This window comes from Haliaeetus leucocephalus, unplaced genomic scaffold (genome assembly GCF_000737465.1).
Source record: "Haliaeetus leucocephalus isolate CR32 unplaced genomic scaffold, Haliaeetus_leucocephalus-4.0 Scaffold229, whole genome shotgun sequence".
NCBI classification, from domain to species: domain Eukaryota; kingdom Metazoa; phylum Chordata; class Aves; order Accipitriformes; family Accipitridae; genus Haliaeetus; species Haliaeetus leucocephalus.
In genome coordinates, this window is record NW_010972665.1 from 654,184 (window position 1) to 681,307 (window position 27,124).

At 46.0% G+C, this 27,124-nt stretch overlaps 1 protein-coding gene across 5 annotated transcripts in view; it reads right to left on the bottom strand.

Annotated features, from left to right (window-relative positions):
- Window positions 1–3,675: 3,675 nt before the first annotated feature.
- Window positions 3,676–27,124, bottom strand: part of GBF1 (golgi brefeldin A resistant guanine nucleotide exchange factor 1) — a 109,512-nt gene continuing 86,063 nt past the window's right edge. For 4 of the 5 annotated variants that reach the window (XM_010567720.1, XM_010567721.1, XM_010567723.1 and 1 more), the window contains 23 exons: window positions 24,319–24,521; window positions 23,735–23,858; window positions 23,303–23,428; window positions 22,619–22,701; window positions 20,198–20,434; window positions 19,169–19,262; window positions 16,126–16,302; window positions 15,562–15,626; window positions 15,337–15,460; window positions 14,674–14,745; window positions 13,192–13,286; window positions 12,591–12,744; window positions 12,150–12,372; window positions 10,347–10,510; window positions 9,793–10,039; window positions 9,196–9,395; window positions 8,068–8,218; window positions 7,569–7,699; window positions 7,112–7,213; window positions 6,405–6,518; window positions 5,992–6,169; window positions 5,646–5,783; window positions 3,676–5,299 (listed from right to left, as the gene is read on the bottom strand). In XM_010567720.1, coding sequence (XP_010566022.1) covers window positions 5,013–5,299; window positions 5,646–5,783; window positions 5,992–6,169; window positions 6,405–6,518; window positions 7,112–7,213; window positions 7,569–7,699; window positions 8,068–8,218; window positions 9,196–9,395; window positions 9,793–10,039; window positions 10,347–10,510; window positions 12,150–12,372; window positions 12,591–12,744; window positions 13,192–13,286; window positions 14,674–14,745; window positions 15,337–15,460; window positions 15,562–15,626; window positions 16,126–16,302; window positions 19,169–19,262; window positions 20,198–20,434; window positions 22,619–22,701; window positions 23,303–23,428; window positions 23,735–23,858; window positions 24,319–24,521 — 3,489 coding nt within the window. In that variant the 3' untranslated portion in view covers window positions 3,676–5,012. The remainder of the gene's footprint in view (window positions 5,300–5,645; window positions 5,784–5,991; window positions 6,170–6,404; window positions 6,519–7,111; window positions 7,214–7,568; window positions 7,700–8,067; window positions 8,219–9,195; window positions 9,396–9,792; window positions 10,040–10,346; window positions 10,511–12,149; window positions 12,373–12,590; window positions 12,745–13,191; window positions 13,287–14,673; window positions 14,746–15,336; window positions 15,461–15,561; window positions 15,627–16,125; window positions 16,303–19,168; window positions 19,263–20,197; window positions 20,435–22,618; window positions 22,702–23,302; window positions 23,429–23,734; window positions 23,859–24,318; window positions 24,522–27,124) is intronic. The other variant, XM_010567722.1, reaches the window with a different exon arrangement.

A 27,124-nucleotide genomic window follows, 5' to 3' on the forward strand; every position in this document is an offset into this window, starting at 1 on the left:
GCTAGCGCTCGGGTCCCGCGGGGCCGGCAGCCCGACCGGCCCCGCCAGCGCGGGCTGCCGTGCCTTCTCCTCCGCGGGAGACAGCCGGGGCGGAGGGACGGGCTCCCGCTCGGCAGACGCAGCGCGGAGGGCCGGCGGGGCGCTGCCCAGCTCCAAACACCCCCGCCCTGGAGCTGCAGCCTGGAGCAGCCTTTGCCAAGGCCGAGTCGGACGGCAGCGGCTGGCCGCAGGGCGCTGGGGACTCACCCCCCTCCAGCCCCAGATGATTCTCTCTCTGCCCCAAACACCATCCCGCTATGAGGTGGCGGGCTCCTCCAGCAAGCGTGGCCCAAAAGGCACTGTCTCAGCACAGGGGTGAGGCAGGAGGTACAGCACCAGGTAACAGCCAGGCACAGAAGACCTTGCTCAGTCCCCTCTTCTTCCTCTGGTGAAGAGGGTTAATGTGGGCTCAGCCTTCGCTGCTGCGGACAAGGCTCGGTTCGTGGCCGTGTCGACTGATCTCGCAGGACCTTGGCTACCTCACACCCTGCAAGCCACTGCCCACACCCCCCGTTCTGACTTGGTTAACCTGACCTCTCCTTTCCCAGACACTTTCTACAAATAGCTCAACTAGGGATTAAGTTTAGCAGCCACCCACCAAGCCTACTGCCCAGAGTAGTTTTCAATTTTCTTATGCAGAAAACTTGAGAAGAGGAAGCATAACCTCCCTTGGCAGAGCAGCAGGGCTACAGCAAGGCCACGGCAACTCCATTTCCCTATCGGTAACTTAGCAGTAACCCACCCTCCCACCACACAGCTGCTTGCAGGCATGTGTTTGCAAGTCCCAAAACATCCGCTATAGCCAAAGGGTGCATGCAGCCCTTGGCGCCAGAGCGACTGGTGCTTGTGAAGCCTGCACCTTCCTGCTACCTTCTGCAGAGAGGAGCGGCCTGGGAACAGCACCTGTCCTGGCCTGCATGGGAGAGGAGCTCCAGCTGCCCACCACCTCACCCGGGGCCAGGGTGCAGGTTATGCAACTGGAAGAGGAGTATTGCATACTGGGACTTGTAGTGTCAGGGGATCTCATCTTTCTACATGTTGAATCGCAGTCCAGGCAGCCTCCTCGCTGGCCCAGGGTCTCTCCTTGCTGTTCAGCACATCAGTTCCCCAACCTTTTGCTGCAGGAGTTGCACTCCAGAACTTTGCTCCCGAGCAGGTTGCGTTCCCAAAGCTGTCTCCTACATTTCTGTCTGCTGGCGGACAACGGGCCTGGCCCTCCCTCTCCCAGCAGCCCCCTCGGCCACAGGGATGGCAGACGGTGGTGGGAACAATGCAGGCCAGTGCGGTGGGCACCGGGCCAGCACGCAGCTGCTGCCGCGTCCAGCAGCCTTGGCAGGGCTCAGATTGCTCCCGGGCCACGGGATGAGCGGTACAAACCCCGCCGGGCTGTGTTCCGCGCAGGTGGAGTGAAGGAACAGGGCACTGTGGTTTCAGGCTACTTCAGGCTCTGTAACAGGCACAGATTTTTCCAGAGGAGTTCAATGGCTAGCATTTCTAGGAGTGAGGGTAACTTCTGAAAAAGCTGGCTCACTAGTGGAAGATACTTCGTGGAAATCTTTCCTACAGACCAGGTCTTCTGAGTATGCTCATATTCAATTTAAAAATTGAATCTAAAAGCATCATTGCTTCAGTTTCACAAGTTTCAGTGCCAAATTTATGTTTTACAGCCAGGGCTTATCTTTCCATAGGCCTTTCTCCCACTAGGAAGCTTCACACCAATAAGGAAAACACCAGCTCCACAGTAACACGTCCTACTGACACATGCTAAACCCCAATACTTATTTCTATTGTGTTTCAGCAGTGGAAGTTCCTGATGTAAATGTGAACAGAAGAGGTACGTAAATCCAAACTACGGTGATGTCTGTCCAGCCTCCTCTGGAAAACGGTAAGTCAGACCTGTAAAAATGAGAAAGAAGTCCAAGACTAGAAAAAGTATATGCTGGGACAAACCTGAAGGCTAGTGTTGTGAACACCGCTCCTCACCAACAGCTGCTGGTAGCATGACTATCTTATGTAATTTAAGTTACAAATAGAGTTCAAGAGACTTATCGATAAAAATTTGTATTACAGCACATGCTACCTGATTCTGATCTCCTTTTGGTTCAAACACTTCCCCTGTTATTTTTTCTCTGTAACACATGAAACCTAGTTATTGCAAAATCCAAACAACATTCAAAGACATTTTTTCTGGTTTTCTAGTCCATTTCTATTTACAGTCTAGTGAAAACTGTTTAAAGTGCCATTCTGTCTGTCTTTCCAGCTGACATTCTTTCCATTCCAGTCCTGCTTCCTGCAGTTTCCTGGGGTGGCTTTTGCTTTGCACCACAATTGTCTGAATTAAGATGTAATACTCTCAGTAGAAACTGGGTTTGCAAACCCAGTTTAAAATGCAGCATCCCCCAAACAACTATCTGAAGGCAGCAGGAAAAACTGGGCTTTGCCATTAGCTGACACCACTCCAAGAAGTCAAAGGACTGTCTGGGGATCAGAGGGCAGTAGTGCTGACATCAAGGCACTTGACAATTGAGCAATGGTTTACAAAGAGTTAATCATCTAAAGGTTTCAGTGAGCATTTTGGAAACAGCTCAGAAAAACAGAGCTGTAAATAGAAGTGAAGGCTCAGAAATACAAGACAGAGAGGCAGGCTGGATACACACGGGCCACGGGCAGCACAAGGATTCAGATATGTGAATGAAAACATCCAACGGCTGGAAGGACACAATCTGGAAGCAGTGGAGGGTGAGGAAAAGGCTGCAGCAGTGAAAATATTCCAGGAATGGTGGAAATGGGGTAAGGGAACCAGGATTCATTAGCGGGACTTTCCTAGTACGTACATTACTCTTCCATTACGCAATATTTAGACCTTTGCTCAACCCCTTATCAAGCCTGCAGGAGTCTCTTGGAATCCTTGTGATAGGGAAGGCATTGGTACCTCACGCAGCTCTAAGGACACTGTGGCACTGCGTGGATCTTGCTGCAAGACAAAGTAGAAAATATCAGGAGGGAAGTATGTGCAGTTATCCTTATCTGTGATAAGCATTAGCCCTGGAAGAGCCCAGGATCTCTCATGCCCTCTCCAAGTCCAAGTCATGTCAGTGGAAACGAGGATTTCTTCCTCATCAGACAGAAAATGCTCCTTTCTCCAAAGTCAGCCAGTTTGTGACGGAGGTCTGTGTTCTGGCTGTGTGCCAAGATGCCACAGGACACCTGCTCCTCAGCCCTAGTCTCTGCCCTCAGTCCTAGTGGTGCACGAGCACACACCAACATAACATCAGACATTTTACAGCCAACACTAAACTGCTGCCAGAAGCAAGAGCAATCTAGCTGTTACTGATCCACTCTGCCCATGATGGGAACCATTTCTGCTTAGCACCTTGATGGCCAACCTCCGCTGCAGCCCCCCTACAAGATGACCACTTGTTAGGGCAAGTCCCTCTGTGGTCCCCACAGACAGAGCACACTGTTGGAGGATCCTGGTATACAGAGCCAGGGGGCTGGCAGCCAGGCACAGCACCTTGACAACTAAACTTTTCTCTTCCCAAAGCTCTGAGGCACAGAACTGCGACAGAAAAGGAATGCAACACTGGAGCATTAATTTACAGGATGTATTTATTACACTGTAAAAAGTCCATTGGATTTGTAGCCATTTACTCTGTATGTACACTGGTTGTACTCCGACCCCAACCGTAAGTTCCTCTCAGTACAGTATACACTGGGTTGGAGTCCCGCCCATGTCCCTCCCAGTCACCAGTGGGATTTCCAAGATTGATATTACTGAGAATTTAGCCAACTAATTGAGAGAGGAGGAAGAACAGAGATGCAGCACTTGCCAGGCAGCCAGCTCTGTTCTGGGCATGAGGGGGTGGAAGAGCGGGACATCCTCGCTGCAAGGCAGAAGCACAAGAACGACCACTAGGGCCTCAGCTGCAAGGGCATTCTAGGTGGAGAAGGAGGTGGGCTCCCACAACTAGAAGATGCAGAAGGGTGCAACCTCTACAGAGCTTCCAAGAGAAAGCACAGCAGACTTGCTGGGCATCTGTCAGCAGGTGCCACAGATCCCCACATCTTCTCTAGCTGGAGAGGATGTTCTCCTAAGGAATGGGGCTGGACACAAAAAGGCCAATGTAGCGAGTGGTGGACAACACAGCACTGCTGTGCACCCTGGGGGAGTGGCTCCCCAAGCACTGTTTGAGAGATGGTCATGGTGCTCTGCTCTCAGCTCACAGGACTCTGCATTTCCTTCTTATCTGCTCAACCAGGCAGAGCCTTCTGAATTTGCTCCCTCCAACCAGAAAGCCTGATTACATTTACAGGAGGAGGAAGGAAAGCAGTGCTGCCCCTACCATGCTCCCCATCTGGCATGGGGATTGCTGTGATCCATGTTGCAGAAGGAAAGCACGTGGCTACAGCAGACAAGAAGCCCTACATAGCAAGCTGGGAGCTGCACTGTAAGCAATCCACATTTCTACACAAAATTCTCAACCTGCTGATCCCAGGCATGCCCAGAGCCCAAACAAAGCAGTGCGACCAGAAGCATGGGCAGGAAAAGCTAGGGAATGGCTGGGGAATTGTCCAGGGACTGGACTGAATAATCTGAGAGGCCGTCCTGTGCTGCAGCCCCTCTCTGGTGTGACTTCTGAGTTTTCCCTCTTCACCAGATGAAGTGGTGGTAGCTTGGTCCCAGGCTGCTGGGTGTGGACATTGCCTGGCCCTGAGACTGTGAAGGCAGGAGGGAGACTGGTCAGTGGAACCGGGCACCCCTCCAAGACGACAGGGATTTCTAGGCAGATTTCTACGTGGTTGCCACAAGAAGGGAGCAGAACGTGATGTGCTCCAAGGGAATTGTGGCAGCAGCCCTTCTGCTCAGGTTAGCATCATCTTCTAAAACAAACATGCCCACTACCAGAGAATGTTTGGCCAGCATCCTCCACCCACAGAACTTCCTCAGCAGACAGTTCGCAGACACCCTCAAACTAATTGACTTCAGAGGTTGTCATGGGGTCAGTGGGCCGTGGAGTAGCTAAGAGGGGAACAGGAGAGGTGGCTTCAATTAGGGCTGGGTTGAGAATAATTGGCAGAGTCATAGGTGGCACCCCAACCTGCAGGGGAGATGCAAGAGGCTGCAAGATGAGTGGTGGCTGTGCTGTCGTAGGAGGTATGTCTGTAACAGGGCTTGTCTTTGTTGGAGCTGATGCTGGGAAAGAAGGAGAGGCAGAGGTGCTGATGGTGGGTGAGGCAGGTGCAGTGGCTCTCTCAGATTCTGCAAAAAGCAAGAGAAAAAATAGATCCTTATACAGGCCCTTACAAAGTCACCTTTCAGCTCAAAGCTAAGCAGGGCTGAAGATCAACTCAGGGCCCTTTTCAGACTTGTCCCTTCCACATACCTTCATACGAGGCCCTGAGGAGCAGGTGCCAATCACAGGCATTCTCCCCCAACCTCTGCCCACCCCAATAACCTTAGCAAGAAGGCCACAACCTATCCATTTGGAAGCACAACAATTCCACAACACCAGAGGCCTGGTCACTGTAGATCACGCTAAACCAAGGAAAAGCAGATCCACACCACTGTGCTGGGAAGATGATTCCAGAAAGAAGACGGGACTCACCGCTGGCACCCAGTTCACAAGGCTTCTCCAAAGGAGCCAGGTGCGTGGCTGGTCTCACATCCCCCACGGAGGAAGGGGGCAGAGCAGACACTATTGATTTCTGATGCTGCTGCTCCATTGGTATGCTAGAGACAGGATCTAGGAAAACGAAACAAGCAGTGAGCCCACACACCAGTTTGCTCAATCCTTTTGCCCACCTTCAGTTTGCCCTTCTTGTGCCAAGCTCCCACAGCCTCCTGCACCTATCATTTCATCAGCATCCAGGCACTGTGGCAGCTGGGTACTGGACAAGGTGCAAGCACTGGGTCCAAGACCTGTTTTTTTAAGGTTTCTCAGCCCCTCATACCTTGGATGATGGTCTGTTTGAAGAGTTCATCCCGCAGTCTAGGTAAGAAACAGTCAATCCGCTCCCAGGTGATCTCCCAGAGATCTGAGTATCCTGTCCGTGAGTCAGCACTGTGGAATATCCCAGCCGTATCCATTACAAGCAGCATGTTCTTCAGAGACTCTGGGATGGCCTCCAGCTGTAATCAGAGATACTCCTCAGGACACAGAGAATGGACATACAGCAATGAACAAAAGCTCACAACTGATGGGCTGCCTTGGAAACAGGACAAGGGGAGAGACCATGGAACAAAATGGTTTTGGAATGATTAAAAGGTTAAAAAAAACCCAAAACCAAACCACCTTTCAAGTTTAGAAGGTTAAAACCAATGAATGATAGTTCAAAGCACTGCAGCATCACTTTCAGCACCTTACCAGTAAGTCACTGGAGCCAGCATGCATATATTTGTCCATAAAGTCCAGGATTGTCAGCCACAGGGCAGCAAAGGTGGTCAGTGAGAGCAGCGGGGATAGATGCTGTAGGAACACCTAGGAAAAAAAACCACAACTACTGTCAACATGTAGTATCAGGGCTGATGCTCATAGCTTGACAAGCCAGTCTTGCAAATCTGGAATTCCCCCTCCTTGTGGCAGGCTAGGGGCATGCACAGGCCCAGCCTGAGGACACCAGAAACCTCCACTCTTCTGAGCTGCACATGTAGAGGAGCAGATCTTGTCTCCTTTGCATTAGGCCACGACAGTCTGCATCACCATGTCTTCCAGCCCTTCCACACTCTCTGCCTTAGGTCAGTACTATCAGCTTGTGACATGCATCATTTCACCATTAGAACAGACCGTCTTCAACTAATGTCAGGTGAAACACTTCTCTCTCCATCCTTCATAAAGTCACAGAGTCCTTCCTGACAACTTTTCTGAAGGCTGGGATCATGGAGGCAGTTCTGGAAAGAACGCATGTGCCAATAGCAGAAGGTGGTGGAGAAGCCCAGCACTAAAGACAGTCAAACTAGCAAACTGACACCTATCCAGATCAGAGATGCTGAGAAGCTTAACACAGCAAACAGTTTGGTTTTCTTGAAGCACATGGTTTCCCTTGAGCTTTCAGGCAGCAGAAGCATGCTTACCTTGGAGAGTAGTGTTGAGGCTCTCATCCTAGTTTCTTCCATCCCACCAACGTCAGCTGGGCTGATGTTCTCAAGTAGCTTGGTTAGTAGAGGAAACAGCACCTGTTGGATCAGACACACTTATATTTCAGAGCTGAAAAATGACTGATGAGTTTTGCACAGACAGCCTTGCAGGAAGGAGCTGGCTTTTGGGACTGGTGGTTTCTAGGCAGAGAGCATGGGAGAAGCAATAGGAAGTAGAAATGAGTGAATTCATTTCAATTAGGTTCTGTCAGAAGCCTAAACAGAGAGGAACTTTTCACAGGATCAGAGTAGGGAATGCCTTGTCTGTGGTGGTGAACAAGCTGCTCAAGAAGATGGTGTTGAAATAGGACACCATTCTGCCACTCCCGCACACAACTTTGCTTTTCATGACAATGCTGTCCTGCCTACATGCCCAGCGCAGCCAGGAGGTTACCTTGTTGAAGCAGGACTCCCATTCCAGGGCATCCAGGGCCTGCAGGTCATGTACCAGGAGAGCCCGCTGCAAGTAAGTGAGTGCCTGCATCCGTACCTGCCGTCGGGCATCACAGCACAGCCAGGCAATACCTGCAAGAGAGGGATTCAGGGCAAAGCCCACAGGGAAAGTGTCACATCCCTACTTCCCTAGTGTAGGGTGAAAAGTCTAATAAAGACCAAACACTCCCTGGGGGGGGAGAAGGGAAAAAAAAAAAGAAAAAGGATTATACTTGTTCCAGGCCACAGACTAGGAATCTACTGTCAGGTCCAGAAGCAAGCTGGCAGCTAACTCATGCTAAAGATACCTTTCCAGATCTGATCCAAGTTATTTTTCAATTACAGCAGACCCTAAAAACAACCTCTGCCTGCTTTATGCAGTTAGTTCTTGGCTCCTCCTAAGTGCTGCCATTATTTTGGAAGCGTCTCTGCTCACTCTTATCACAAGGGGATTGCTTTACCCTGTAGCAAAGGGCACCAGCAGTTGGACCACAGTGTTCGGGAATCTGCTTCGATTTTCCTTCCTGCTGTCTCTAGATGGCGTTGCTCCTCTGCCCAGGAGCTGTAGATGGTGGCTGCTCGCGTGTGCAAGGTGTGCATGAGGTCCAGGAGCTGCAAGTCAAGCATCACATTAAGCAACACACAGGACTTAAATTTTTGAAGCAACCCTGGTCTCTGCTCTTCCCCAAACCAACGCTAAAAGGCTCACAGCTGCTCAAGCCTGCTTCCTGTATGTACATAACCATGTATCACTATGAAGATAGTGTAGGGCCCTGCTGTCTGTGCTCTCCCTAAGGGGTCAAGTGCCAGGCATCTTCAGCAAGATTTGTGTCAGTTCAGTAGCCATATCAATTCCATCTTGCAAGGAACAGCATCCCAATCCTGCCAGAAGAAAGAATGGAGCCTTTCCTAGCACAGAGCATTGACTCTCCCTGGCAGAGGGAGAAACCCAGTAATTCAGCTGTGCTGTCCAGGGACAACTCTGCAACTTTTTTTTTTTTTTTTAAAAAAACAAAAAAAGCATGAAGCACATGCAAAGCTCCCTCAGAACAGCTCCATAAGGGCAAATGACATTCTAGTCACTTTACTACTGAACAGAGACCCAACAGCCTGGCAGTCAGCAGGCCTGTGCCTTCACGCCTTTGAAGCACCAGCTGGAGAGAGAAATGACACCCTCATCCCAGTCCTCTGTACTTGAAACCCCAGTGCCTCAGCCCACAGGGCTTTCCCCTCTCCTCAAGCTCAGATGCCCTATCAGACTCCCCACTAATCCTACATGAACCTCATGCCTCCAAATCCCTTGATCCACATCCATCTTACCTAATATAGTGACTCACAGCTCCAGACCCCATCCTCCTTGCTTTTCAGAGGACTTCTCTCTCCACTGCTATTCTGCTTTTGCCTGTCCAAACTGCAGTCTTCCTCTTTCACTGCAGAACCACACACGGCCACAAGGGCCACCCTCTGCTATTCAGCACCCACTAACCCAGGATGCAGCCCCCCCCCCCCACCCCGTGAAGAATCCCAGTGACTCCCTAGCAAGGCCCTGAGTATGGGAAAGGAGAGGAGGAAATCCTTGCTATACTTACGTCCTGACTAACCTGTAAAGACACAGTGTGGTAGCTGGCAGGGATGCTCTCATCCTCATCCTCATCACTGTGTGTGTGTGCCTGGTGCTGGCTCAAGACCCGTGATCGACGTGTAGAGTTCTCCTTTGGCTTTTTTTTTAGCCGACCAGACTTACTGTCATACCTGTGGCTCTTCCCCCTCTTCTCCTGGGACTTGTAGCCTAGAAAGTGAAAGGCAGCAACATACCATATACACTCTCCACCACAAAATTTTCTGTCTTTCAACACACACAGCAGCCACCTTTTGATATCCTCAGCAGAGGGCCCTGTCCTGTGAAATGACAACTACCTTCTTAAAGAGATACCCCAGCATGCGTCAGGAACAGCCTTCAGCAACAGCCGATACCGCTACCTCCATATCAGCTCCAGACCTCCCCTCCACCCCAGAGAGAAAGATAAGAATAAAGTCCCTGCTACAAGCAGGAGCCAGGACACTTTTCTCACAGCAGACCATTTTCTGGGGGGTTGAGGACTCATTTTCTGACAGTATACTTCACACTTCTTGCTGACTGGCCACCCCAAGCCCAATCCTGTTTGTCAAACCAAGGGCCATCTTACCCCCATTCAAGCTCGCCTCCACAAAGATTCGGATGGTTTTGACACAGAGCTCGAAGTTCTCAGGTGTAACGTGGGCAGCATCTCGCACGATGAAGGACAGGGACTCTACACACTTCATGAGAGACTTTGTGTCATGTGGGCCCAAATCCAGCCCCACAGTCAGGCTGTACTGGTTGACAAGAGGAGATGGCCCCAGCCTGCTGAGCCCAGCAGTGGATCTGGAGGTGTCAATGTCATCTTTCCCCACCTGCAGGACACAGCAAGAGGGTAGCAGGAGAGGGTAGCATAACAAGCAGCACCTCATGCACACGCTGAAAGGGCCTTTCTCTTCTGAAGCCAATAGGTAATGTTTCCGTAGGATCCATTTCCCTTCCTTCCTTACTTGCCTCCAAGCTTTCTCCATCTGCATCTCCTCCCCATCCTCCCTTTACACTGTCAGCTTATCTTAGCTCTCTTTTCTACTGTCTTATTCTTTCTCTCCCTACCACACCCTCTGCCCACAACCATGCTAGGAGTAGTCTTCTTCAGGCACCAGAAGCCCATTGGCTACTCACCACTAGCCAGCCACTGTTCATGACATCCACATCTGTCACTGAGCGATGCATCTTGCCTGGCTTCCCGTGGTCTGTGTACACCTCTGAATCAGAGGTGTAGCCTCGGTCCAGGCTCATGTCACTTGGATGATAGGAGGAGGAGACCTCGCTGTCTGACTGAGCACCTTCAAAACAAAAGGCATGGGGTTTAGATCAAAGCCAAATCATGAACTTGGAATGAGTAGCTGTGGATAATGGAGAAGCAATCCAGATTAGTCAGATCAGCATCAGCTAGAAACCACCAGCAGGCCCTGGAAGAAACTGGGCCAGGCCTCTCCTCCTGTGAGAGGAAGAACAACTATGACAGAAGCATGCACAGGAGACAGCAGGAAACACAAATCTTTGACACTGTTTCTCCCCTGTAGGTATGTCTGGCTTTCCCCTTCAGAGGAAAGGGGCTTTCCATCCTCTGCTATGTTACTTGTCAGCCTAACTGTGAATTTAAAAAGGGCAGGAAGTCTAATGCTTTGACGCTGGGGGAAAAATCAGATGTACCACACACTGTAAGTACTGGAGGTGCTAGGTTTAGCCAAGACAACCCCAAAAGCACAACACAGAATGACATGACTCATGTAGGGCTTCTGGGGTCACTCAGCTCCACACTAATACTGGTAAAGTCTTTCTCATGAACAGCAATCTATACTAGCATGGTCCACACCTGTCAGATCTACCTTCCCCGAGAACCTTAAATTTCATGTCCCAAGCACAGAAATCTTTGCAAGGGCCAAATTTAAGCTACTGATATAATGTTATTTAGAAGCAAAAATTCATTCTCTCCATCTTTCAACCTTATCTAGAAACTCACAAGCAGAGAGACAGACTTGCTGTGAACACAATGCAGCAAACATTTTCAGAAGGAGGTAAAGAGAACTAATGTTCTGATGTGTGCAATGTGCCACAGGCAAGTAGTTTACCCAATCAGCAAAGAGAAGCAGTAAAAAAAACAAAAGAGGGAGAAGACAGCCCAGCATTAGCCCAGAAGGCAAAGGCCATAGGGTTTTGCAATATCAGGTTTCTCCCATCTGTCTAGCACAAAACATCAGGACCTAGCAAGAAAGTTCTATAAAAGCAAAAAGCAAAACGAGGGCTTCTGGAAAAGTCTTTTCTTGCTGTTTGCTTTAAAAGTCTGAAGCTGTCAGCCTCAAATACATTGCCAGCTGGCTAGAATGAAACAGGAACAGTTTGCTGAAAAGACTGTCTTTCTAACACAGTCAAGAGAAGTGGGAAATAGTGGCTTGGTCTTGTGGGAATGGTTCAGGCACTCTGAACACAAATGGATTTGGAAATAGAATTTTAAAGAACAACTCCCTTTACGAGATCCTTAAAACGGGGACAGAAAGGAGTCAGTCCCACAAAAGAAGCAAGTATGACAGGAACAACAGCTAGGTTTACATTACACACCTAGACAAGAGATTAAGGCTACGTTACTCAAGACACCAGACCACAACCAGCAAAAAATGCTCCTTGGGTAGAGCAGAGGCCTTCTACAGCTGCTACAACTGATATCAGTTTTCCTCCCACTGCTCCCTCAGGGACTAGCACCTGGACTGCTGCTCACAGAGTAGGAAAAGATGGCAGAGTAGAGACAGGGACAGACCATGGGGTAGGAGTGAACAGCAGGTGCTGGTCTTTAATCTTGCTAATGTAGTTTAATATCAGCTTTGTTTTCTTGCAGTCCCCTTTGCTAATTGGAAAGCTTGAGGAAGCAGCTGCTTATCTGGCAGGCAGGCATCAGATTTCCTAGCACAAGCTGGCCTGTCTTACCTGTGTCATTATCTGCCCTTGCTGTAACCTGCAGGGCTGCAGGCGGCTTCACCCCAGACCCAATACACTCCAGGAGGGTGAAGAGCGTGTACCAGTCATCTCCAGAGTGAATGTTAGCAGCATTGGTCTTCAAGAGTTCATGGAGGCCATAGGCAACCTCATGGCTAACTCTGGACAGCACATTTGGCTTCATCATGAGCAGGATACGTAATGAGAGGAGAACCTGGGCAGAGAAGGAGATAAGAATAACAGAGCCTATTATTTACACTCCATTCTCCAGCAAAGTCCCCTTTCACTTATTTAGAGCTACTTACAACTGCTGTTTGTTGCTACCTGCAGCAGAGACACGTTAAATGTGGGTCCATCCAACAGCAATGGGTTTCCTGTGTTGCCAGGTGTAGCCACAAAATCCCAGTAACCGACTTTCAAAAAATCCCTTACCTGTGCGCTGATTTCTTCCCGACGAAGGAGCCGAATTGCCAGTCTCAGCAGCCCCACCACTGCCCTCTCCACCAAGAAGCAGAACTCCACTGAATGGACACAGAGATGATAGAGGTGGTCTCGGACAGTTTGCCAGACACAGGTCACACGGTCCCTAGCCACAACAAGGAGGAGGGAAAGGGTAGGATGAAAGGAGATGAGGCAAGAGGAATCCAGCTACCTCTCCCAGAACTCCAGATAATCCAGTATTTTTTCATTTCAATGAAAAACTCCAGCCGGGAGATAGAAGAACAGAGACACAGAAACAACAAAACCATCAAATTTCTTATTTACTTCATTGCAAAACGATCAGGTGGGAGAATTCTCCCTCCAGAGTTTAGTTTATGTTCTCCAAATCTCAGGATATCAAGCAGTAATTCATGGGCGAATAGCCCCCCTGTTTGCACATGCTAGAGTGGAATTGCTAAGCCCTGAAATTACAGCCACATGCTGCTTCAGCTGGCAAATCAAGCACATGAGGAACTCATTCCCTGGACCCAGGCAGCAGCTGCAGTAAAGCAGGGACATTTACAATGAATCTGCATGTATTTCAAGGTCATACCTATTCTCTAGCACAATCCTCAGAAGCATCTCCAAGCAGAAGGCAGCATCCTCTTCATCATATGTCTCCTCATCAGGAGTCACAGAGATTAGAGCCTAGAAAAGCCAGGAATTGTTTGTGAATCACAAGCCCCCAAAACTGAGGGACCAACAAGTGAGGACCAACAGAATGCTTTTAATCTGGGAAAAACTACACTCCACTGTCTGGTGAGGTCATGCATAGCCTATCAAAAATGCGTTGGATAGTGGTCAAGCTAAATATATGGAAAATTCTAAATTTTTTATTATGTGAGAAGCAATATGAACTTAAAAGATGTTAAACTCTGACAAAGTCTCTCAGATGGAGAGGAGTTCTGAAAGCCAGCAGCTTCTTGCTAAGAATAAGTGAAGGACAGAAAAGGCAGACATACCTAGGAATGACTACAAATACTGGAACTATTCCACTCAAGCCATCAGCTTGCATATGAAGGGAGAATTCCTGACATTAATAGAGGTAAGTGCAAAATGTTCCCCCAGAACTGAGATGGCACACAAAAACTGAGTCACCACTTCTCCACATGGGCCAGCAACATAGCAGTCTTTGTGTGATCCAAACAGCAAGTTCTGCTTTGGCTGTTTTAAATATTGTTCTTTGGGATTTACTCACTTATCTTTATTTGAAACACAATACCTATTCTTCCGAACCTCTGCAGCAAGCCTTGATAAATAAACCTTTCTTTTGTTTTACCACAAGTCTCAATAGTGTCATGTGCCCTATTAACGAAGCCAGTGAATTGCAATTACAGCAGCCCGAAGGGAAAGGCACTTGCACTTTAAGGAGCCATAGAATTAGGCAACACACACTGCCAGCCCACACAGCATCCCTGCAAGGGTTGCACTGCACTATTTGCTTTTGAAAATGGTGAGCAGCAGCCAGATTCGTTCCACACCCTGGAGTGGTCTCAAACTCCACACTAGCCTGAGAAGCCACTACCAGAACCAGGTAAGTAACTACTGTTCCCCAGGAAGATGAGCTTCTCTAGCCCAAAGGCTAGTGAGTCCAGCTTTATTATGACTCCCACAGCAGCCAGGTACCACACTACCTAGTGGCACACAGTCAAATATTTCTATACAGCTCTTGCCTCTAATGTGGCCTTTTAGAATGTTCTCATTAGGCACACAGCACACCAGAAAAGATGAAAAGGCATAACCTTAAGTTCCTACACAGAGCTACACATATTTTTAAACACTTGCCATGATCTCCTCAAGGCTTTTAGAATGCATTCCACAATTTAATGTCTTCCTCTACTACTAAAGCAATTGTGGCTGCCAGCACAGAAGTTACCTGTAACAGCTGAACTAATGACTGCTTTCATTCCGCAAATAGGTGCAAGACCTCCTTTGGGGGCAGAGGAGCTAGGCAAGTACACAGCGCATATCCATGATCATGCATAGCATACTTGTTCCATCACCAGTCCAGTCCCTTGCCCAGTATCATTCTCACCTTCATGAGCTCCTGGAGGGATTCAAGTTGGAGGAATTTGCTTTCTGTGATCAACTTCTCAGGATCGCATTGCTGCAAAAGACAGAAAAGAGGACTGTGCATCTGGGGGATGGGGAAGGTATACAAACAGATCCTCCAGAAACACAGCTTGTTCCCAGGAAATATACAGATAGTGGCTTTAAGGCAACTACCTCGAGGAAAACTTCTGCCAGCTAGTTCACTCCTTTAACATCAATTACCTTTAACAGACCTGATCTGTGCTAGACAGATTTTAACAGATAAATCCTCTGTCCACACACTGCTCAAACCCCAGGTTCAGATTTTGTTGGCACCATATGCCTTAACACTGCCTTGGAAAAGATTAGTCATTTGAGAATTTATTAATTTGTCTTCAGTTATAGGACTGGGATGCCAACGGCAGATCCCTGTCTCTTGTGGGGAATCATTCCTGTTTTCATGTGTTACTATATTTGTGCATAAAAGCATATAAGACCCTTTAGCTGTCAACGCAGACACGCTCCTCTGTAGTTTCTTACAGTTCCCAAGTCCTCTAGAACCTGCAATACTGCCTAGAAGCATGCGTACTTATGCTTCTGTTGCCTATTATCCACATAGTACTGTCACCACAAACAAAAGCAGGTTCTTTTACAGCCTGTATCTTACCTTTATGCATTCCAGAGCCATTCGCTTTGCCTCCTGTGTCTCTGTAGATGGCCCTCTCATACCAGATTGCTCCGTCCCACTGAGGGTGAGCCAACTAACAAAACTCAGCACTGTAGATTCACCACTGAAAATCAGAAGACACCAGCATCAGTGAGAAAACAAGAAATCATATTATTCTCCAGCTTTGGTAGAAAAAGGACTGCCTGGGCCATTTACACCACTCACCGGTTAGATGGTGTCTCCTCACGTTGCAGATAGATTTTGCCATTAGGATCCACAAAGTCTTCAACCTGGAAGAGAGACCAGAACATGTATATGATCAATTGTCTACTTCTTTGTAGCCTTCCCCCCCAACCCCATAACGTTTCACTTAGTGATGAAACACTACACCCAAGCACCCATGTGTAGGCAGTCAACCCCAGCTCTTCACCCCCTCACCCCTTCAGTAAAGTGTCACCCCCACCTGGCAATACCAATGCTATGCTCTAATACTTCACATGTAAGCATGTCCCTTTCCTGCACAATACTCAAAATCCGTTCAAGTAAAACGAATGCTGAAATTTCTCAAATCCAACAAAAAGTAAAATGAGAAAAAAAATGAAACCCTAAGAAAAAAGCTGGAGCCTGCACATAACTCATACACTGCACCCTTTGCAGGCTTTCTAGCTCTGTACACACTTTACCAAAGCCATGCCTTTGCAAGAGAGCTCTCCTCTTTGAACTGTTTCTGTGAAAAGCTGGCTTCTCACTCCCCTACTCTCCAATTACCCATGGGCCGGCTATTATTACCTCCACCATGGCCTTGGGCAGCAGCTCTGCTCGGAAAAGCTGTAGCATGGCCTCCATGATGTTTTTCCAGCCCTCCCGCAGAATGTCACCATGGCGATGGGCCAAGTGAAACACAGTCTTTGCTGCAATATGGGCCTTGGGATTACTTCCAAAAACAGTGGGCAGGTTCTCAATAGACTGCAGGAAAGAAGAAGGGGTGGCAATCAGTCAGCAAGAGATGTTTTCTTTTCAACACAAATTAGGGCAGACTGTTCAGAACTGGTTACGGGAAAGACAACAATTCTGTGTACGATGCTTGGATAACTCCTCAGCTCATATTCACTTTGCACAAAACTAAGGACAAGATGCTTTACCTGATACAAGCTGAATCACTGAACCACCTAGACATAAGCTCTCCAAGAATGACAACAATACAGAACATTTTGAAAGTGCTTGCTGAAAACTCACTAATACTAATTTATTCTGCTATGGGAACTCATTCCAGGACGAAAGCCTTCTACAAAAAGTAAATCTCCTCTGGAAGCAGCAATTACTCTGCTTTACTGTTAGAGAAGGAAACTATGGCCAAAAGCATTACTGACTTGCAAAGCTACTCCTACCACTACTTAACAGCAAGATTCAAAGTAAGAGTGACAAACCCTGACATGCAGTCTCTGCCAATAACTGCTGGATCACAATTCCTCATAATCTGTTCAACACACTCACAGCTTTTCAAAATACAGAAAGTGTGCTAAGTCATTTAAACCAATCAAGTATATGCTGCCAAAACAAGAAAAAACCTAGCAACCATGTGAGCTAGTATCAGATACTGTAACATCCTCCATGTTTCTGCAGTTACTTAAGCTCACGGCAATGTTCCTTTTGACAAGGGATGGGCTTTGCTGTTCTCTTGCTTATGTGGACAAAAGCCATGTTTATTCCTCATCAAGAAAGGACAGAGAAGACAGGACATAGGATGGATTGAAAATGTGGCTCTTCCAATCTCAGACCTGAAGTTCAGAAAAACTAGCTTTTGCTTCAGCCAGACTGCTGGCAAAACTACTATCAAAATGGGTGTTTGATCTAGAGGTGAACTCCATTAGAAGTGCCAATCTGGAAGTCTGGCAGAGATGTAACAACCAATTTGTTTTTTCTGTTGTTGCTAGGGGGAAACCACATGAATACATACATCACTGAAGTCTCAGAGTGCAAACAACAATATGCCCGGTTTTGCACTGTGGCAGTAAGCCACAACCACTGAATTAAAACACACAGGGGTTTTGCTACTACTTATACACTGAGTCAGTATGTGTCTTAACTGTGGATCAAGAAGTCTGGCCCTCACTCTTCTTAAATCACTTAATCCCCCTCCACGTTCCTTTCCATTCCTCTTCTTTCAACCAAAGTGGCCAAGCAATTGCAGTGCTTGAAGAGGCTGCCTGATCACCAAGATGATCTGACCTGGGAATTCACTAGCTGCTAAGTGACACTTTGATGTTCTTCCCTTGCTTTCTAACAGCTGCTCTTTGTTTTTGTCTCCTCTGCCCCTGAAGACAGCCCCTCCTTCTCTCCTTCCACCAGACGGTCTCTCAAATATTTGTTCAGTTGTCATATTCCACTACTGTCTCCAAGCCTTACAGGAATTTAGGACAGCAGAAAGTAATTGGTGTACTTGGAATCTGGCCAAAGACAAGAACTCACAGCTTTCTTCAAATCCAGAAGTCCCTGATTCTATGTCATCACTAAAAGACATGCTTGCTTAATTTACACAGACCTTGGACTGCTCCAGATTCCAGTCTCACAACTAGATGGGATGCAGCTGGCAACAGCTTGTGCCTCTGAGGGCTTACTCTAGTTGCTTCTACTATGTAAATCTGTGTCAAATAGTTGTTTCATGGCAGACATTCCTCTGCTTGTGTTATCTATTGGTTGTCTCAAGGTCTGGTATGCCTGAAGAGGATCAAGTATTTAATCTTTACTGTTGTACGCTGTAGAGGAAGAGGGAATCCAAAGCTTAGGATTTCTTTGCCTTTTAATAGTCAACCTGGTACCTTTATGCTGCTACCAGTGCCAGAATGGAAGTGATAAAACACACCCAGTCCAACCAATTCCATTTCCCTGCATTCCATTAACTGAATTTGCAGGACCATTCCCTTTCTGCTATCCCTTCAAGGGATTTAAAAAAAATCACCTGTCTTGGCCTTTTTACTCCCATGCATTCAGCCTTGAATCATCTTTTTTCCCTTTCTTGTACATGTGGCAATTCTATTCTGCTCACTGTGGGTCTTGCACTGGTTCTCAGAGTAATGCCGTGAGATTCTTTGCAAATTCTGACCCTTTAAAGGATTTGCTGTCATCTTCTCCTTAGCACAAAGCATGGTCTGCCACACACTGTCTTATCAAACACCTTGGGAAAAACAGGCTGATGCTGTAACACAAACAGATTTGGGCAAAAAAAGCTTACACCAACCACTGCACCTTGAATTTATTCTCACAGTACAATCCATAGAAACAGTCTTTAGGGCTTGCCAAAAGTGGGGCTAACAGCTGATCTTATTACCAGACTTCACACACCAACCAACAATTCAAAGCATTTGTTTTTGTAACCCCTTTATGCTGGGTGGATGCACAGCCCCTACACTTTGGAAGAATGGCTCACAAAACAGTCCCTCTTGGCACCATATATGCCCCATAACTAAATATTCAATAGCTGAAATGCATAAACTTGCTTGGGATCGTGGATGATCACTGTCTTGATCACAGAGGGATCTAAGTCTCCTCAGATAAAGTAGGTGGAATAAACACTTCTACATCATAGCATTCTGCTCTCCACAAACTGCCACTTGTGAGCGAGTAGAAAGAAATTTGCATATTTGAACTTGTCCTGTGGAAGTCCTACCTCACTACACACTTTTCATTGCCTCCTCCAGAAAACTCTGGGCAGGGGCTGATAGATATCTACAGTTACTGTGATAACTAAAATAAGCAAGTATTACTGCTTAACAGAGGAAGAGAGCTCTGATATGCTAAAAGCCATGCTTCTTTCCCCTCCTTGCAAACTTACCTCGCTGCTGAGGGCTGTAAACTTGCAGAGAGAAATTATGAGATTGTCAAACACGTCGCTAAGGCCATAGTGAGCAGAAATCATTGCACATTTTCTGGGGAAAGAAAAAAAAACAGAAAACAATGTAATAAGTCAGCACAGACAAGTCTGTCTACAGGACAGCAAATCAGAGAGCCTCTCTGTTGACATTTTAGACCTTCCTCTCCACCCATTCATAGAGTGCTGATGTATAGAATTCTACTATTATCCCTCAAATAATCTCAATCCTCATCCATAGATTCTGATATTTGTCTGTGCTGATGCAAGGATCACTTTCAAGAAGTGAGTCTAAACAGACAGACCACTTGCACCTGAGCCAATATAACTAATCTCCTGTCTTGACATAAGAGAGAGAGCTGCTGAGATTGGTGGTAGTGTTGAAGGTCTAGTTTCCAAGAGATCACGGCTACAGCAGTATATTAACAGAGCTTTAAAACTATGATTAAGGCATCATTTTGTCTGGATCTAAGAATGATCAAAGATTGTTCCTATACATTTTCTCACAGATAGCAAGTTTTTTGAATACTGCTCATCTGGGAAAGAAAAAAGAAAAAAAAAAAAAGCCCCCCCATCCCATTCAGCCACAGCTATGGCCTCATACACGAGAGGTTTTGTTCATATACATGGATTTTGCCAGCATCACTGTGCAAGTTAAGAGTGACTTTTTCCCCTCACTTCTAAGCAGCACAATTATGTCAGCAGGTCTTTTAAATGTAAGCAGGCTGAAGTTTAAAAATACATACCCCAGGCACTTTGATTTATTACAACACAGCAGTCAAGCCAAACAGTGAGCAGCAAGGAAGAGAGGCCAAGATGGGATGAATCAATACAAATGACAGAACAAAACTAGAGGACTGTAGGTCACAATAAAATGCTCTTCAACTGCTAGGAAAAGTAACAGTTGATATTCACTGTAATGTCTCTAGCAGATAAACAGGAGACAATGGCCACACTTTAACTCTTCTGGGTCTTCATGAATGCAAGAGTTACCTGAAACCAGAGATAGCCTTCTGGATGATTGTTTCTTCTAAGCTCTTGTCAAAAACGTAAGAAAGTGCTGCAATAGTTGGCCCCCATGTCATGGTGAACAGATCATGGTCATAGCTTCCGGGAGGCACATGGAGAAATATTCCCTCATCAGTGGCACCACGATGTAGCAGGACATTCCAGATATAGTTTTCCTTCACCAGGCCCGTCTGTTCTTCTGGCATCACTATCTCATCATTTCTACAAGGGAGGAAGGCAGAAAGGTTGAATTTTTCATTCTGAGCCAAACCTAACATTTACACAGTGCCTTTCATTACATGGTCCCAAAGCTAAGCAATACCTGCTCTGGAGTGATTTTGCCAGCTCCAGAAACATTCTGTTTTCCTAGACCTGCCTGCTTCCGCTGCCCCTCTTTGATATCATGGATATCACGTCTGGTGTGTCCCAGCATCAACTGTGTAAGGGTAGTATTGAAGAAGCAGCTCCCTAACACTACAAGTACAAAATGCAATACATACTGCAGTTAAATGATGGGAAATTTTGGACAGCACACTGGCATAGCTTCACTTCCCCATACCAACTCTCATCCTGTTAGAGTGCTCTGCATATCTCATTATTCCCAGATTAAAAAAAAATTAAATTGTTGTACCACTGCAGTCAACAGTAGGCATGAGTACTATGCCAAAGTCAAATATCAGAAAGCCAAGTAGTGCAAAATTAAAGATAAATCAAGAAACCAAATGTATGATGGGTGATTCATAACCAGGGTACCACAGCTCCTTACTCTAACTTGATTAAAGCTATACAATAATAAAATAATTATGATTAATGCCAAGTAGTACTTCCAATCCCAGATTAAAATATATCAAGCCTAAATACATACTCCCTAGACTTGGGTAACATTGCATAAGACACAACCCTCTGCAAATGACCAACTAATTGAACAAGAGTCTCAAATCTACTAAGAATAGTAGATTGCAGCCAATCTGAAAAGTAGAGGTCTTTCTGCAACAATCAAAAAATAACATGCTTCAGTTGCCAAACGAGCAATTTTCATGTGCTAAAAACAACTATAAAAAAAACCTCTTTATTTATGCACAAGAAATAAGCTCTTCCCAGTTTCAGGTGCCTGCATATTTTGACAAGAGCAGTCATTACTGAGATTATACAGGAAAATATGTTTGCACTCAATAGCGTATTTTTTCTAAGAACCCATTATTTGATTAGACAGAAGAAAGTGAATGGGTTTACTTGAAAAGCCTCAGGAAATTAAACTGTGCTCAAAAGTGAAATGCTGAGATCCTGAAGATATCATGCACTGCTCTGTACAGATTACAGTCTGATTTTTTTCTTCCCCCTAATAATACAAATAAAACAAACAGTTCCTCAATCTCATCTATGACACTGGGGCAATCTATCCAAGATGGAGCAATACTGAAATGATACCAATTGTTTTAGCCATAGAACATACTGAAAAAGCTGAAGTATCTGATGAAGGGAGAATAAAGGGGAATAGACTGGGACAGAGGCACTGCATAACTGAGAGATATGAGGATATTCTCAGGGTACTACTCAACACATTAAGAACACCCTCAGGGGAGAGAGGCCAATCAAAACTAGAGCTCTACTTGAAAGCCAGACCTACTTCTTGAAGAATTTCTAGATGTTTAGTACAGGCAGCATCCCCACCTTCCCAGAGAAGGCTCAAAAGGGAGGGAGGGTCAGCCTTATCACACTGCCCTGCTTCCAGCCTGAGCCACTGCCTGCCACAGATTGTCTCCTCAGAGATGTAATCCTCTCAGCTTCAAATTGGCTGGGCCTGGATTTACTGATAGGCTAGACTTCTGAGCTATTATTAAAGCTCCCTGCCCAGAGCTAGTCTGTGCACAAAGGGCCTCAGCCACCAGGAATTCTGCTCAAATACCAGTCAGTGTGCCAAGAGCTTCAGGGGTGGCAGAAGAGACTGGTGCAGACAGCAACCTCATATGAAGAGCTCAAAAGGAGAACATAAGAAACTGAGACCTGGACATGTTATGTCAGGGCACCAGTGCTGTCTTGGGGACAAGATACTATCTCTAGCGATACATAAAAAGTTCTGAAGAAGTCTAAAGGCCTGGTCTGGAGAACAGAGCTGCCTTAGATGCAGCATTTCACATGTGCTGGTCTTGCTCAGCCATTTTTTTTACATGTTGATGGAAGTAATGTGTTTTTTAATTTTAGCTTAAGCTCTGTGGATTAAAATACCATGGCAAGAATCCAAAGATACAAAACCAGTGCAATCACTGTGACAGGCTTGTTACCACAGCCCCACAGGCAAACAGACACGTGATCGGTGAGTCTCTCTCCGTACTCTCCAGAGGTCTCACAGACCAAACAATTTTAGTTCGCTCTCTGCATACGAGCAGTTGACAGGTTGATTCTTACTTGATGGCATGGTACATGTCTTCCAATATGTCCTGTTCAAAGTCTTTGCCTCCATTCACACCTTTCAGGTTCTTCCGAAACTCCTGAAAAAAGTTACACCAACATTAATTCCTAGTATCTCCAGCTTTAACTGCCTGGCTAGGATCAGTACTCGGCTTGTTTTTCATGGGACCAGAAGCAGATTTTCCTGTATTCTTCAACATGCAGCCTCAAAGTTCAAAGACTAAATGCTATTCTTTATGGCAGTACCGTGCAGCAATCCCTGTCTCTGCTCACAAGGAAAGAACAGAGACACAACATACACATCCTTAGCTGAGGCTGGATATCATGGAATGACAGGTCTGTACCACTACATTGACACTCACAGGACTTGAACTCTCTAGAAGCCCACAGTGGTTCAACAACCTTCTCATTCTTACTATGTCTTAGGATACAGTTTGCTCACACAGACACAAGCCTCTTGACAAACTTGGCAAGTTGTCTGCGAAGCTCGTTAATTCTTCAGACTGCCCCTTGTCCACAGCTCCTCTCTCCAACTGTACTCAACTTTAGTGCTGCACACAAGCTTATTGTGTGCACGAGTGATGAATGCCAGGGAAAAAAGAAAATGCCCCTGAGAAAAAAACAGGTACTACATTGCTGTCAAAACCAAAGAAGACAGGTGCCTACACTGTTAACACCCACCTCCAGAGTCATTGGGACATTCTGCTTGCGGACATTATGGTTGTGCTGGTCAGTGTTCAGCATAATGACTGCATAGGCCAGGGCAAAGCAGGCATCACTATTAGCAAATGGGGATCCATTTGATTTCTGAAAGGCAAATGTATGCACAGATTACTCCTACAGGAACAGTGATATCAGTAACCCAAGACAGCCATTTTCCTACCCATGGTACCGAATCATCTCTGGGACAAACAAAAATCCCAGGCTCTGGCTCCAGCTTCCAAAAAGCACCCTGGAAATCTATGTGCCACTGCCATCTCCTACAAAACAACAGCTGCTGCCTGCAGGGCACAGTAAGCTTATCATAGGCAATTTGATCTGACATGTCCATCATGGCAAGCAGATGCACAAGAAAGAATGCAGTTTTGAGCTTTCTGCCCACCAAGTACACACCCTCCAATGTTCTGTGAAGGCTTCCAACAGTCTCTGGATTACCGGTGCCTCTCCTGGTAATCTGAAGGCCTCTAGATAAAGCCGTAAAGCTTCATCCAGCCTTAAACCTTGGAAGCTGAAAGTTCTGCAAGAAGAATGAAATGCAGTGAGGAAATGAAACAGGATGGGAAAGGTAGGATAAACTTACTGACTACAATCTTGTTTGTTTCAGCATCAGAATACTAGATTTCACAGAGAACAGACAGTAAAGAGGGGAGGGTGAGGAGAGAAGAAATATATCATTAACATGCAAAAACCAGTAAAAGAGAGTCAACAGTCCTACAGGTGATTATGTGTGTAATCATCTCTCCAGTCTTCACAGATACTGGCCCTACTGAAAGGGGCTCGAGTATCATACTGTTATAGGTATCTAAGGTGTTACTATATGCAAGAGGTGCATAGAATTAAGGCATGGTGGTACACAGAGAACCAAGCGATACAAATCCAATGCCTCCAGGAACTACTGTTCTACTGCTTTTTTCATCACTGAACTCTTTTTTAACTTTCACCCCTTTCTGAATTAAGAGATACAGAAAGATACTCACCCAACAAAGCTTTCCAGCAAGTCTATGTTCTTTCGGTCACTCACAAACTCCCCAATCATCTTTTTGTCCAGGCGAGGATTTTCCCGTAGCCACCTGGCCACCTCATTGTTGTCGATAGGGGTGGCAAGAAGGTTCTTCTCCTGCAGAAACTGTATACCTTTCTTTGGCTTTTGGTTGAACTGCTCTGTGCCAGTTATCAGGAGCTGAAGGAGACATTCTGATAATTACAAGCTTGAATTGCATTTCTTACTTTAGATTGTTCTTGGCATTTGAACCAAAAGCAAAAGTAGAAAATAGATCAACCTCAGCATGATCAAGTTTATTGTACTGTGTAATCCATCAAGAAGGCTAATCAAGGCCAGAAAACCTGCATTTCATCACAAGGATTCACCATCAAATAATACTGGATAGAGCAAGCATGAGCTGCTGTCTTTGAAAAGCTTTGACATTTCACCAAGCAATGCACTGCTAACTCAAATGCCTCACCTGCTCTAGTATGTAAACAGAGCAGAGGAAGGTCTCTGATGAACTCCAGACGTGTGGCAAGATCAACTCTACCCAGTTACAACAGCAGCACTGCTCCATGCCCTCTTCTGTCCCCTTTGGCTCCAGGCTCTCGTATGCTACCTCAGTGCCAGGAGACATGCAGCAAGAACCCTTGGCACTTACTGAGCAGTTGCAAGGAAGAAGTGCTGCAAAAGCTTAAACTAAGAACCAGAAAACATTCTGCTAGTGAGACATAGTCCCAGTAACATTCGGTATTTCAGCATGACAAGGGTATCTGTAGGCTGGTAAGAGCAGGTACGTTTTTGGTTTTGAAGGGAAGTCAACTACTCTGCCCTGCTTGATTCTCATTTTAGGGAACTAGACTGTACCACAGTCACGGTGTAATAAAACACCTGACTAAGAAAGGGTTAACTGGATGTTCTTGGTGGTGTTCAGAAAAACCAAAAGCACAAACAACTGTATGAACTTTACTAAGGCACCAGAATAAATGTCAGTTCCCTGTTAGCTCCTATCACGATCAAACTGCTAGCAATGACCTAGTGAACTAAATTCGTGACCATCATGATTACTAGCTCCCCTGGGTTTCTCAGTGCCTCAGAAGCCACCAGCCCTCTGCTCTGCTTCCCCTGCCTTTGTGAACATCCTCAAATTGCAGTGAAACACAGACCCTGAAATAGCATGGAGTGCACAAGGACCCTGTGAGGGCATAACAAAATAATAACCAAGTGCTGCCCTGGCCTGAAGGGACTGTATGACACTAACAGCATTTCTGTTCAGCTGTAAATCCTGTAACCCAAGCCCTAGGGTATTCTATGGAGTAGTTATACTTCTTAAGACCATCTGAAAGGAGACCAGACCACTGGCAGCTTGCACTGCATTTATAATCATGTCAGTCCTATGCTTCTGAGCTTCTGTTCATTGCCTTTGGAAACATCAAAGAAAACTTTCCATTTGATGCATAATTTGTTCTCTGCTTTTATTTAGCTTTTTTCCTCCTTCCAGCTGTGGTAATGTTTAGTACTTCAGAGGTTAAAGGAAGCAGAACGTGCTGGTGCCATGTCAGCATCAACACCACTTAAGCTGAATGTTTTGTGTGCCCTGTTTACATGCTCAGGATGAAACCATTAGCAGATTTAAGGTGAGGAAAGGATTTTCCCTGGGCAAACTAACAGATTTATGAACACCTTTCTGCCCTCTGCTGTAGTGTAAGGCACTGCCCTTTTTCTAGGACTACCTGGAACTTTAAGGAACTCTCAGCCACTCACAATGCTCTTCATTTCTTCTAACCTTGTTTTCCAGCACAGTAAAGCTGAAGTATTATCAGAGGTTTTCTGTTAGAACAGTAGAAGCACTATGCAAGCTCCATTCTCAACAAAGGACTTTCACACAAAGTCCATCAGCAAAGCTGCCATGAAAGCTAGATTTAATGCAAAGCAAAGGGTTACAAATGAAATATTAACTAAATCAATATTAATTTCTTAGAAATTAGCTAATGTCAAAACTTGGTGGTTCCTTTGAAGACTGTGCAGACAATCACTTCCGCCCACTGTCCTTGTGGCTCAGGAAGCCAGTTAGCATTATCCCACTGCAGCACTGTGTTGTAGGTAAAGAACCAAGTTCCTAAGTACTGCAGCAGACTTCCTAGAGAGAAACCAATGCTTTAAATTACATTCAGATCCAGAGACTGCCAGAACAGATCACAAAGCACAGATTAGTATGGCAGTAAAAAGAGATCTGTTGTACTTTCTTCAGTATTTCTGTTTAAATAAGTTTAAACAAATATGACCACCACTCTCATATAATAATGTAAAATAAAACCACCTATGCTGCAGAGAGAGGTCAGAAGCCTTTTAGTCAGGTAGAAATCAAACCCCTTTCTCTTTACCACCAATTAATTGTTCAAAGACATTAATTTCTTTTTCCAATGTATCATCTGGCTCCTTACCCCACAACCACTATGGCCACTCATGTTTCATCCAGAATACATGCCATTTTCATATTGAAATTTAGTAATCTCTCACTTCCTAAATAACCTAACTACCTCATGTATATGTTGTGCAAAGAGAACAAAATCTGTACAAAGAACATCTGTGAATGAAAAAAAACAACAACAACCCAACCAAAAAAACCCAGTCCCACGTAACACATAGGGACTTTAGATATCATATTCATCCACTGTCTCTGGAGGTGAACAAGCAGAACAGTACTTGATGTTTGACACAGGACAGGAGATAAGTACAAAGCCATCAGCACGGAGCACTTTTGTCAACACTAGACATAGACTGGAACCACTCAGGGA